The sequence below is a fragment of the Nuphar pumila genome, chromosome 6, assembly GCF_984573655.1.
Source record: "Nuphar pumila chromosome 6, dmNupPumi1.hap1.1, whole genome shotgun sequence".
Lineage (NCBI taxonomy): Eukaryota > Viridiplantae > Streptophyta > Magnoliopsida > Nymphaeales > Nymphaeaceae > Nuphar > Nuphar pumila.
In genome coordinates this window covers 5278181-5290291 of record NC_143254.1, presented here as the reverse complement: position 1 = coordinate 5290291, position 12111 = coordinate 5278181, and the positions used below count along the sequence as shown (strand labels likewise).

The 12111-nt window shown below is 34.6% G+C and overlaps 1 protein-coding gene across 1 annotated transcript; it reads right to left on the bottom strand.

The window, feature by feature from the left end:
• Window positions 1–703: 703 nt before the first annotated feature.
• Window positions 704–11488, bottom strand: PIN8 (Auxin efflux carrier family protein). Its single transcript, XM_090009208.1, has 6 exons — window positions 10918–11488; window positions 9318–9492; window positions 9073–9158; window positions 8833–8990; window positions 848–924; window positions 704–770 (listed from the first exon to the last, which is right to left on the bottom strand). The coding sequence occupies exons 1-6, from the start codon at window positions 11486–11488 to the stop codon at window positions 704–706; spliced, it is 1134 nt and encodes a 377-aa protein (XP_089865334.1).
• Between the last annotated feature and the right edge of the window lie 623 nt (window positions 11489–12111).

Genomic DNA, 12111 nt, shown 5'->3' with positions numbered 1-12111 from the left:
AAATAGATTTTTATTAATAATTGTAGCCATTTTTTATTTTATCTCGATTTTTTTTTTTTGCTACACCCCTGTTTGCCCCTTTCCTCACATGAATCCTAGCTACGCCCCTGACCAGAGCATCATGTTCCATCAGAGATTTGCATAGCTGGGGCTTTTGATTCTTGCTGCTGCCATTCAACTCTGTCATTGAGGGAGAATTTAAGCGAAATGTACAGACTAAAATGGAGCAAGATCCCTTGTGTAAAATCCAGGTGGACATCGCGAGGTTGATTTGAGAACGTAGATATCATGTATACCTTTTTGCAGAAAGATGATCAAACTGCACTCGATTCAATGCTTTAAATAGTTTCCGAAGCATATTTTGTCATTTATTAATATTTACTAAGTAGATGCCCATTTGCTGGATGGTTTGTCAAGTTCCTTCACTTGCTGTTGCTACATTATTTACCAATACATGTGTAGTTTGTAATGAATCAGATATACAAACCATGACAGTAGAGTTTATTTTGATGTTCCTTCTTCTGCTTATGTCTGTGAAACAAGTTCCACTGGCTATATTGGGTGAGCCAAAAGAAGGATATCGTGTTTTACTCCTACGGTGGTTCCTTTAAGCATTTAAAGCTTGCAAGTTCCCATACCTACAGAATACTTGTTTCATAAAGTTGTAAATAAGCCTTCTTGTTTCCTTTTTTCCTGTAGTTATTCACAAGCCCAGGAGGATATAGTAGACCAACATTATAGGCATTGCAATGAGCATGCCAAGGATGACCCTACATCAAAAACAGAATTTGGTCTTTAGTGGTAATATAGGGACTTCAGTGGAGTCTCAATGTAACATGTTGCTTACCCAGTGCTCAAGATATTGGGGTGGACATTATATTCTTTTGCAAATACAAATGGTACTATTCCTTGAGGAAGAACAGCCTGCAACAAAATTACATTGGTTGGTGGTCTGAAGTGGATAAAAGGCTGACCGAGAGAAGGATATACCTGTAAGAATTTGTTTCCACTGTCCATATACAAATGGTATGTTAGAATCTCTCTCTCTCTCACGCACAAACTATCTTAGCACTTGTTAAAGTTAATGCAAAAGTAGTTTAGTGAAAAATCATTTGCTTTATAAAAAAATATATGAAAATGACATAGGAAGCTCTTGGGAATATGATGCCATTATATATATATATATATAGTAATGCACTGGTTCTGCCCACTTTCTCGTTCTGCCCCATTCTTCCCCCTCAAGATTGTAGTTTTTTGGTATTTTTTCTCACATATAATGCCATTGATGTGATCTATAGGTTTTGTTTAGTGGGAACCAGCTTTTGGATCATCGGAATCTGACCTGTATATAGGTTTTTACGGTGATCCAAAATCAATGGATATGAAGGCATCAATTTTTCCCGGCTCATAAAAATATATTTTTTCATCAAAAAAACATGATCCAAGAGTTTATTCCCACTAAATAGAGCATGCTAAACACATCTAACGGTTCAGATCTATCATAAAACTATAAAACCCGAGATTTTTTCTTGATAATTAAAATAAATAAATGATGAATTATTGGTACATTTATGACTATAATTGTGAATTCTTGATTTCGATTAATTATGAACCTGTCTCAAGTTATAAAAAATAATTCATGAATAATTGAAAAAGTTGAATTATGATGACTAAATGAGTTGGTGTGGTTTTTGGATCTTAGACTTCGGTTTTGGATCTAGAATCGCCATTTGGATCCAATATGGATTTGAGGTGTTGTTTGAATTGGATCCAATTTAAAATATCAATTGGATCCAATGGTTATGGATTTGACTCTCATAGGGGACGTCCTATGTGGACCCCAATTTGGATATAGGAGTCCATATGAATTAAAATAATATCTAGGTTTAATTCAGACAAATAAATAAATAAATATATAAAGGTGATAATTAAGATTTTAATTAGAAAATTCATTTAAAATTACTAATTGAGAGATTTAAGAGGGTGAGACATCCCACACCTTTTGAGGAGTCAATATTAATTAGAATTGTTAGAGTTGGTTGTTGAATAGTCAAACTTCATAATTTTAATTAAATAAAATTGATAAAAAAATAAAATAATTAAAGGATGGAGTCTAGAAGATAATTAAATTTTTCAAGAAAGGACTCCTCTCCTCCACACGATTTTGGAGAGGAGAGTTCCGTATCAATAGGTTAGGGATTTGTGTAGAGGGCTATATGTACCCCCACACACCCCTCCCTTATTCTTTTTCAGAAAAATTCTCTTGTTTCTTCTCTCTCTCTCTCTCTCTTTTCTTTTTCCTTTTCTCCTAAAAATGTCTAGGAAGTCTGGAGTAGGGTGTGTAGCCATTAAACCTGTACAAACTTTGGTGGTTGTGGTGGTGTAGAGATTAGACTACCCGATTTCTTCTTTGTCTTAAAAAATTATCAAATTTTCAGGTAAGATTTACGTAGTAGATGCTTTTTACGTACATTAAGCATGCATATCTGAGTTATATTTTATTTTCAGCAACATATTTACATGTATGGATCAGTTATACATGTTTTCTATTATGAAAAAATCGTTATTTAAATTCGAAGAAGGCGAATCATGAGTTTTTCATAAAAACGATTTTGAAAAACAAGCCTAAATAGGGTTTCTTTGTTGGTTCATTTTAGATTCAGTCATAAATTGATTATTGTTGGTGATATTTATGAGTTAATCCATATTGTATCTGATCAAATATAAAATATTGAGATTTCAAAGGTTTTATGAGCTCAAGAAGATTTTTAACAAAATCATTTTCTTAGAAACCTAAGTCTTTGATGACTGATATGTTATTTCTGACCAGTTTCAAAAATAAATGGATATCTCTTCGAATATCAGTCCAAAAAATCTAAATAAAAGTACTAGGTTGATCTACGCATCTTGCTCCTGATTTTTGAATCTTGTTTTACCTGATTTGGATTCGTATTGAGGGAGAAACGTTCGTTCTAACAACACTACAGTTTTTGGCTCTAGATACAGGACTGTTTCGGCCTATATCTGATAAAAGATATAAACGCCCACGAAAAATGACTCCGAATATTTTATAAAAATTTTGGGTGAAGATTACTATATAGTAGCAGACCATATAAAAAGGATTTGGTCGAAAACGTTTTATATAAATTCCAAGAAATACATTAATTTGATGAAAATCTTACAGTTTACAGATTCTGAATTAAAACTCTATTAGAACAGAGTTTCGTAAAAGATTTTTAATTAATTTTGTACTTATTATTTTTTTGAACGGTTTGTTGGGTTGTGTTCTTGACAGGTACAGGCAGCCACGATAAAAATATCATGATTTGTTATGCGATATGTTATTTTTGATAGATTTTATAAAAACGGGTCATCAGGGATCCAAATTTCCCTGACAACTCATGCTTATGATTAGTCTGTAATGTGTTTGAATCTTGTGTTTTTACTGTTTTTTTGTTATATTCTACATATTATCAGCGTTTATAAACCTCATCAAATTATAAACAAAGGGCTAAACATTTAGAAAGATCTGAGTTTGAATTTATGCAAGTTGAAATTGAAAGACATTACCAAATCTTGATTGTCTTATAAATTAACTGTTTTGATTGATTCCAAAAGTGAGTATCTTTGTTTATATGATCATGTTCATCGTGTTTAGCTTATTTAATATCTGAATTCATGCTTGAATTAAATGAAGATTTAATGGTTTGTATTTGAAAGAATAAAAACCCCAATTTCTCAAAAATCGATTTAGGGTTTTGTGTTTTTTCTTGAATTTCGATCTTTTTAAATGCATATGTTGTTGAGATATGATTTTTTCAAGTTATGTACAACATGAACTGAATTAAGTTATGTGTATTTACATTGATTGAGCATGACTACGATTGAACATAATTAAAAATATATAAGCCTTTCTGTTTCAGGCTTATAAGGGTCTGAATTGGGAAATTGACTTATGTGTTGTTGGTTATGGGTTAGTTGTAGTGGATTCATTGATTTAATATGTTATCATGAATATTTTAATTAGGTTTGATATGATTTGAGTACAGAAAAATCAAGATTAATTGGAGTTATGGTGATTTGCTCGGTGAGGGTTTATGGGATGGGAGCTCTTATCGGGAAAGCCGGGTTTATGAGTTTAATTATGTTTTGGTGTTTTCTCTAAACTTTTTACAAATTCAGTTTTGAATCATATTAGATCTGATATAAATATTTATGATAGAGATAAAGGCGAGTTAGTTTTGCAATTGGTAAGTTATGGTTGTGGTGTGAGGATGCCTTATTTTTTAGGAAAAGGCTTCTACACGATTTGTAATTGAGATTCATGAATAAATTTATTTATGGCAGTTTAGTGTGTTTATTTCCATGATAATTTGAGCATGAGCTTGATTGAAATTGCAAAGCATGCGAAAGATGAATATGAATATGTTGATTGTGTTGTGAATTGGAAACATGTTTCAGTTGTGCGGTTTCAGGCCACTCTAGCCACGAGACCTAAATAATTTGACAGTTATGTTAGAACTATGGTTCTCAGATTGATTTATATTTGTGTTATTGATGCATGCTTATTTCTGAATATTGAAATTATGTGATACTGCTTGAGTAAATTATTGAATAACAAGTTGACATGATTCTTTGCTTATGAGAATGCATGTTATGCTTTGAGATGCAATATTTGTGAAATACCTGCAGGATGATATAAATTTCATAGAGTTGCATAGGCACTTGGGGTTCTTGATAAAATAATAATTTATGGTTCCAAAGAGGGAACAATGAGATGCCAATGCACTAGCCTAAATAGTAGATGAATTTACCTATAGCTTAATTAATAAAGATAACCTTGTGATGTATTTCTAGATATGCCTTTATCGAAGTATGTTGAACCGGAATGACTGGTGGTCTACCTTAGAGAGGGTAGACGGTATGAACTCTCTAGGCCTATTCTTTCTTATTATTCATCGAGGGACAATGCCTCGACGGTCCCCCATCCCCGAGAATTTAGGGGGACCAAGACTGCTTCTTATATCCTAGGCGGACATGTTCCTGTTACTTCTGCAGAAATGAGTGATCATGATCATCGTTGTGGCATGAAGCTACGCTTTCGGGTAGATTCTCTCTGAGCACACCACTACCTCTCACAACCTGATTTCGCTCTTGGGGGAGTCGCCTCAGTCAGCTATTCGGAAAATTAAAATACATAGCATAATAAACATTCAAGTAGTCTAGTCTGTTTCGTGTTGGTCCTATGCATACCCGATAGGCATTTGATAATCAAGTAGAATATAAAATACTTGCTCACTTTATTTTTTTGCACTTTTATTTATGTTCATATGATTATGTGGATTCATGCATATTTTTAAATGTCTTGGTTTCAATTATGATGCAGTTATGTATGCTTGAAATTGTCATATCATACTTGTGTATATTTGTAGGATCATGAATGCATGAACTTCCTGTTTAGTTATTTATTTGTTTATTAAATGTGAAATATTATAGTTCTTCGGTGATTGATGCTTATTCTGTAAGCTTTATGTATAGTATCTTGCATTAGTTGTGTGAATCTTACTGAAACTCTTCAAAGTCTCATGCTTTTAAAATAAAAATATTTTTCAGGTAATATGTAATCTGTAGAGCGAGAGCAGGATGCTGGAGGTGGCTGTGAGGACTGATGTTTTTGAGATTTCAGGGGCTACTTGTCTTTTCTTTTATTTGATATTCATTGACTATTTAATTGTTTATTTTTGAACAATTGCTTGAGTGATTTAATATTTAAATGAAACTATTTCATATTTCAATTAATTCTTCTTATGGATGATTGAATGACAATGTTTGTTTTTAAAATGTAATTTGTTCGGGAGGTTTAACAAAAAAAATTGTTTATTAAATTGATTTCGAAATCAATATTTTTCACTGTGTTTGCTTACATAAATAATAACTTAAAGATTTTATCATTTGAATGCTTTATTCTCGAACTTTGTTCTATGAAACTATTAAACGCTGGTGCATGCGAGGCTGACTCCTTAGAGCTTATTTTGGTTAAGGCAATGCCAATGATGAAATTCTTAAACTATATAGTTTTTTTTATATAGTGGTTCAATCAGATTTGTTAACGATGGTTCCGTACTGGATATGGTACTAGGAGGCTAAGACACACTCGCACTTGCGCTTAGGCGGGGCCGTCTAGTACTTGGTACAATTGAAACGTGTCCATTAATGAGACCGTTGAATGATTACATATTGAGAAAGAAAAAGTAAATCAATAACATGTTAAAAAAATTCTTAGTAGTTTTTGTTTAAAATCTGTCGGGCCTTTACAAAAACACTTCAAACTATGGGGCCGAACGAGAAAAATGGGCCTAATATGTTCAGTTCTCTCTCTCTCTCTCTCTCTCTCTCTCTATATATATATATATATATATATATATATATATATATATATATATATATGAGATAAGGGGCATCTAAATCTTTTTGTGTGAATGTAGCACACACGTGTTTGGTGTCTTATTTTTAAGGGATTAAAAAATTATTGTTCTTCATTCTCTTTTTTTTTGGGAAGGCAAGTTGGGGTTAGGCAGACCCCTACCAGTTATTATTCAAAGTACCATTGGGTTTGAACTTGGAACGTTCCACCACAAGGAGACATGCACTGATGACTCCTACCAACCAGGTGGAGCCCCAATTGGTTGTTCTTCGTTCTCTTAACTTTGATAGTTTGACTTACCTAAATCCTAGGTCGCAAGGACACACTATTTTGGGTGCATGTCCCTGGTGACACGAGCCAACATGCTGACATGAGCATGGGCACATACAAATACTATTTAAATAATTTAAATAATATTTTAATATTATTTCAATAAAATGTAATTTTTAGTAATAAAATAAAGTTTCATGAGTCATGCTATGAAACTTTGAGAGAGGGTGATTGAGTCTAGGTTGAGGAAGGTTGTCATGATATCGGAGAATCAATTTGGTTTTATGCCTGGAAGATCAACTATGAAAGCTATACATCTTCTTAGACAACTTATTGAGAGAAATAGCGAGAGGAACAAAGATTTGCATATGGTTTTTATTGATTTGGAGAAGGCATACGATAGAGTACCTAGGGACGTTCTCTGGTGGACAATGATGATAAAAGTTGTTTCTCTCAAGTACATTAGTATAATTAAAGATATGTATGAAGGAATAGTAACCAATGTCCGCACTTGTGGAGGGGTGACAACCAATTTTCCTATAACGGTTGGGTTACAGCAAGGATCTGCTTTAAGCCCTTTCCTATTTGCTATAGTGATGGATGAGCTTACGATATCAATTCAAGAAAATGTGTCGTGGTGTATGTTGTTTGCTGATGATATTGTTTTGATTGATGAGTCTAGAGCTGGGGTTAATGCTAAGTTAGAATTATGGAGACAGACATTGGAAGCAAGAGGTTTTAAGTTGAGTAAGAGTAAGACAAAATATATGGAATGTCGGTTTAGTACGCAACGAAGTAGTGATGGGAGTGTAGTGAAGCTTGGTGAGCAAGAAATACCAGTGGATGACTGCTTCAAATATTTGGGATCTATCATTCAAAAGTATGGAGAAATTGATGGAGATGTAAATCATAGGATAAAGGTTGGGTGGATGAAATGGAAAAGTGCAACTGGAGTGTTGTGCGATCGTAGAATGTCATTGCGGTTGAAGGAAAAGTTTTATAGGACAACTATTAGGCCCGCTTTACTATATGGTACGGAATGTTGGGCTGCCAAGAGACATCATATTCAAAAAATGAGTGTAGCTGAGATGCGTATGCTTAGATGGATGTGTGGAGATACAATAAAAGATAAGATTCAGAAGGAGGAGATACGTAAGAAGGTAGGCGTTGCAGCCATTGAAAATAAGATGAGAGAGAATCGTTTACGATGGTTTGGACATATTCGGCGAAGGCCTAATGATGCTCCAGTTAGAAGGATGGAGAAATGAGAAAATATATTAGTTAAAAGAGGTCGGGGTAGGCCTAGGAAGACATGGATGGAGGTGATAGGAAAGGATATGAATGCTTTGAACCTCACCGAGGACATGGCATTGGATAGAAATGATTGGAGGAGAAGGATTCATGTGGAAGACACAAAATGATTTTCTTTGTTGGTTCATATCGCCGACCCCAATTGCTTTGGGATGAAGGCGTAGTTGTTGTTGTTGTGTTGTTTAGTAATAAAATATCAAAAATAAATTTTTATTGATTAAAAAACTAAAAAACTTGTGAGTAGAGCTCACATCATGTGTCCTTGTCTTGACTCTTGACTTATATTTGTGACATAGCCTAAATCCACCACTAGGTAAAAAATTGTAACCTTTTTCATTTACCTAAAATCCATCACTAGGTAAAAAATATAACCTTTTTCATTTACCTAAAATCCATCACTAGGTAAAAATAGTAACCTTTTTAATTTATAGACAGTTTTGGCTAGTCTGTACCTGTGTGTGCACATTTGTGGTACATATGTGCATGTGTAGGCAATCAGACATGGGCAGACTTTGCACATGCTTCTATTTGTGTTCATGGATGTGAATGTTTATACTTGCTTTGTGAAGTGGATGATGATAAAATGGTTCAAATGTGTTGATCCTGCAGTAGCTTTATCAATTGGCAAGGCTACTGTTAGGGGCAAAATCTGTCACAATCAGACATTGAGTGTGTGTGTGTGTGTGTGTGTGTGTGTGTGTGTGTTTGTGCATGTGTGTGAAGTGTGAACACACACAAATCTGCAGTTGCATGCGTAATGGTGGTTCATCAGTATTTTGCAATGTCTAATGCTCCTAGTTTGCTTCTTAGCCTTCTTATGTTCTCACCTGTACAATAGCAATCTTTAATAATGATTTTCTCAACCCCACAATTGTGGAGCAGATTGCCATCACAGCTGGTCCTATGAGGAATCTTGCTGCCATGGCTGTAACTGTCATTCGTTTCCCACATGCTGCTACCTTGGGCTGAGATGCCATAAAAAGACCTGCCAGCACATGCACCCCAATAATGATTGAATCATTGAACTGAGATAGATCTTATGCTAATGAACTTGCCCAGAAACTCACCTAGGCTGAACATGGCCATGCCAAGGCCTCCGTCTGATAGTAAGGACAGAGATTTCTCAATCAGCTTTGGCATTGCTACATCTAACCTGCAATTATGCTTACCTGAAATCAGTATATGGGGCAAAATTTCTATTTTTCATGTCGGTAGATTCACTAACTTGTCTTCAAAGTAGAGAAATACGAGAAGGTTAGCTACTTGATGCCTGATTTTCCCTTGTTCATGGAAGAACTAATATTTGACCTACCTGAAGGAGATCAATGCCCAAATAAGACCGAATATGCTGGAATAAGTATTGGGGTTTCTGTAAAGCTTTTTCATCACCATCACTAAAACAAGTCTTGCACTGTTCTTTCTTGAGTTTGTGACATTGTTCATCCTTGATTCCATCTGATTACGTGCTCTTTGATCATCAATTTCACCTTTAGAAGAGTACAATCATATAATAATGTGAATAATCCATGTACACAGAAAAAAACGGACATATGATATTGTGAAAATACAACTTGATGATGATGTATAGTTGTTGCAATCATGAGCATGCCTTTTGCTTGTGGTTAGAAGTAGAATTTTTTTTCTCTTCTTTTTCCTACATCAGTCATAAACTCACACACAAGCCAGCTTTCTACAAGTAGATTTGTTCCTTTCCTTTGTTTAAATCATGGTCACTTGTATTAGTCTCTGGACATTATAAGTTTGTGATTAATCTTGTGAAATGACACTTAAAATTTGAAGAAATATGAAATATATAAAAAAAACAAGACGATTTTTTTTGGCAAAAGATAAAGAAAAAAGAAAAAGTGTTTAAAATGTAGGCAATAAAAGGAAAAAAATATCAATATTGTGGTATTATTGATTCCTAGATTTTGAAAATGTCATGGTATTTTACCTATGTAGTTGTTTTTCTAAGAGAGTTATAATATCATGACATTTTCAAAATATCAGTTCTATTTGTGTCAATCATTTAAGGATAACTGGCTTATTCTCTCCTTTTTCTTTTTTAAAGTGCGCTCTTTTATGTATTGTTTATTTTGCAATGTATGTTCAGTCACAGACAGGGGTGGATCAGAACCTGCAGTTTGATCTAGCTCCTGAATTTACAACAGACGTTTTCTGATGCAACAACCATGGGAACGTGCAAATTTAATTATCAGCATTAGCATGTTCTTTAAGGGAAGAGTCACTTGTTTTTAGAACTTGTTAAGCAGTATAGTTGTTTGATTCATGCAATGTGAAGACTCACTGCATGACCAAAATAGATTTCTGTATTTTCTTTTTTAGTATCATGTCATTCTGTGAATGTGCATGTAACTATCCTTACAATAACTCAGAGATGCATGTAGCTACTAGAATCATTACTTCACTAGAGAAACAATTGTCGATAAACCATTTACAACTGTCTGTGGCTTCTGATGGAAGCTCTATAAGTCTAGACATCAAGGGAAAGCCTTGTATTTCTTTTGGTCATGTTAGATAAAAACAGTCACGAGGGTCACTGGGCATGATTCATGAGTTACCAGGGCCCAAAGACATTGGTACGTTGGGGTAGGATCTTTCAAACTAAAAAGTTCTAGTACTCATGGAGCACTTGCTCATTTGTTGTGGATTGCTGTCTGAAGTGAACGTGTAGAAACTATGCTGCAAGCTTGCCTTATTACAATAAATATATGCAGAAAGTTAATCCATTCATTGACCAGAGCACTTATTAGATGGTTTCATTAACATATTATGACATAACATCATGGATGATTCATGTGACTCAGATTTTGTTATGCTGCTGGTTAACCGACCTTTAGAAATACACGGCGAAGCCCAGTATTTCAAAAGAAACAAATAGAAACACATACCAGTAATTTCTGGAGTGTGAGTTTCCTCTAGTGAACCCATCTGCACAGCACCAGGAACCACTGTTGGACTAACTGTTGCATGGTCAGCTACAGCAACCTTGGCCGCCCGAAATTCGAATAAAAGCATTAGTAGTATATTCCACACCATGCTTTGTAAAACCACTATCTGAACCAGTAAGGCAGCGGCAGAATCACCATACATGGCCTTTAGGAGTGGGATCCCCATAACCAGAGTATTTGGCAGTGTCAACAGAGAAAACCCAGTTATCAACCAATCAAAATTACCTCTACTGCTAAGTTTGACCCAGGCTGTTAGTGCAAGAAGGACTAGAAGTTTCTGCAAGGAATCTGACATTATGAATTTGACATTCATTTGGTAAGGGTTGTTCTTGGAAATCACATCGAATGACAGTAAGGGAACAGTAAACATGGCCACAAATCTGTTTATTCCAGAACACTGATCTGGCGTGAAGAGGTTCCACCATTTTACAGAAATGTAGGCCAAGATCATGGCTACGTAGAGTGGCACTGTTGATGTAACAACATGGTAAACATCTGCATCTGAAATCATTGTTGCTTGGCTGGGAAAAACCAGATGTTTTGTTTTACATGGCCTATTTCAGTCGACAGTATTTATGCCAGCTTCTAGATCTTGTTAACCATTAGAATGTAGGCCATGCTCATGGGCATTTCTTTTAGCAGAACAAGAAAATAACTCTGTATATTCTTTTTTTTCTTTCTCTGGTGTTGCTCAAATGATTCCGTTGATTTTACTAAGACAGTTTTGCCCTTTTATAGATTTGTTGATCAAAAAGGGAAAAAAAATTGAAATCTAAAATTCTCATTGTTGTTAACAAAATATTCTGATTTTTCTATATTGGCTTGGCAAGGCAACTATTTTTAGTTTTGGCACAATTCAAGCTATCTTTCAATTTGCCATCATCCCATTTTGGTAGATGCTGACCAGAAGGAAATTCTGCTAAACCCCACCAAAATATCTGGAGAAAAGAACTGGCTGTAGTCACTGGGCATCCCTATTTTTTTCTGAAAGAAACTTTTAAAACACCACACAGGTTCTTTTGATTTATTTACCAGACTAAAGTTGAATTCAGAGGGGACAGAATTGGCACAGCTATGTTAAAGATGTCTTGCAGATTTTCCAATATGATTTAGGTTTTCTAACGATTTATACAT

Bases quoted from the DNA above. Each gene is read 5' to 3' on its own strand.
- PIN8 (XM_090009208.1), bottom strand. From the start codon at position 11,488: ATGATTTCAGATGCAGATGTTTACCATGTTGTTACATCAACAGTGCCA. The intron at 9,493-10,917 runs GTATGTGTTTCT...ACTCTTCTAAAG, and splicing joins TCACACTCCAGAAATTACTG to GTGAAATTGATGATCAAAGA. The intron at 925-8,832 runs GTGAGAACATAA...ATTTTGTTGCAG, and splicing joins TAAAGATTGCTATTGTACAG to GCTGTTCTTCCTCAAGGAAT.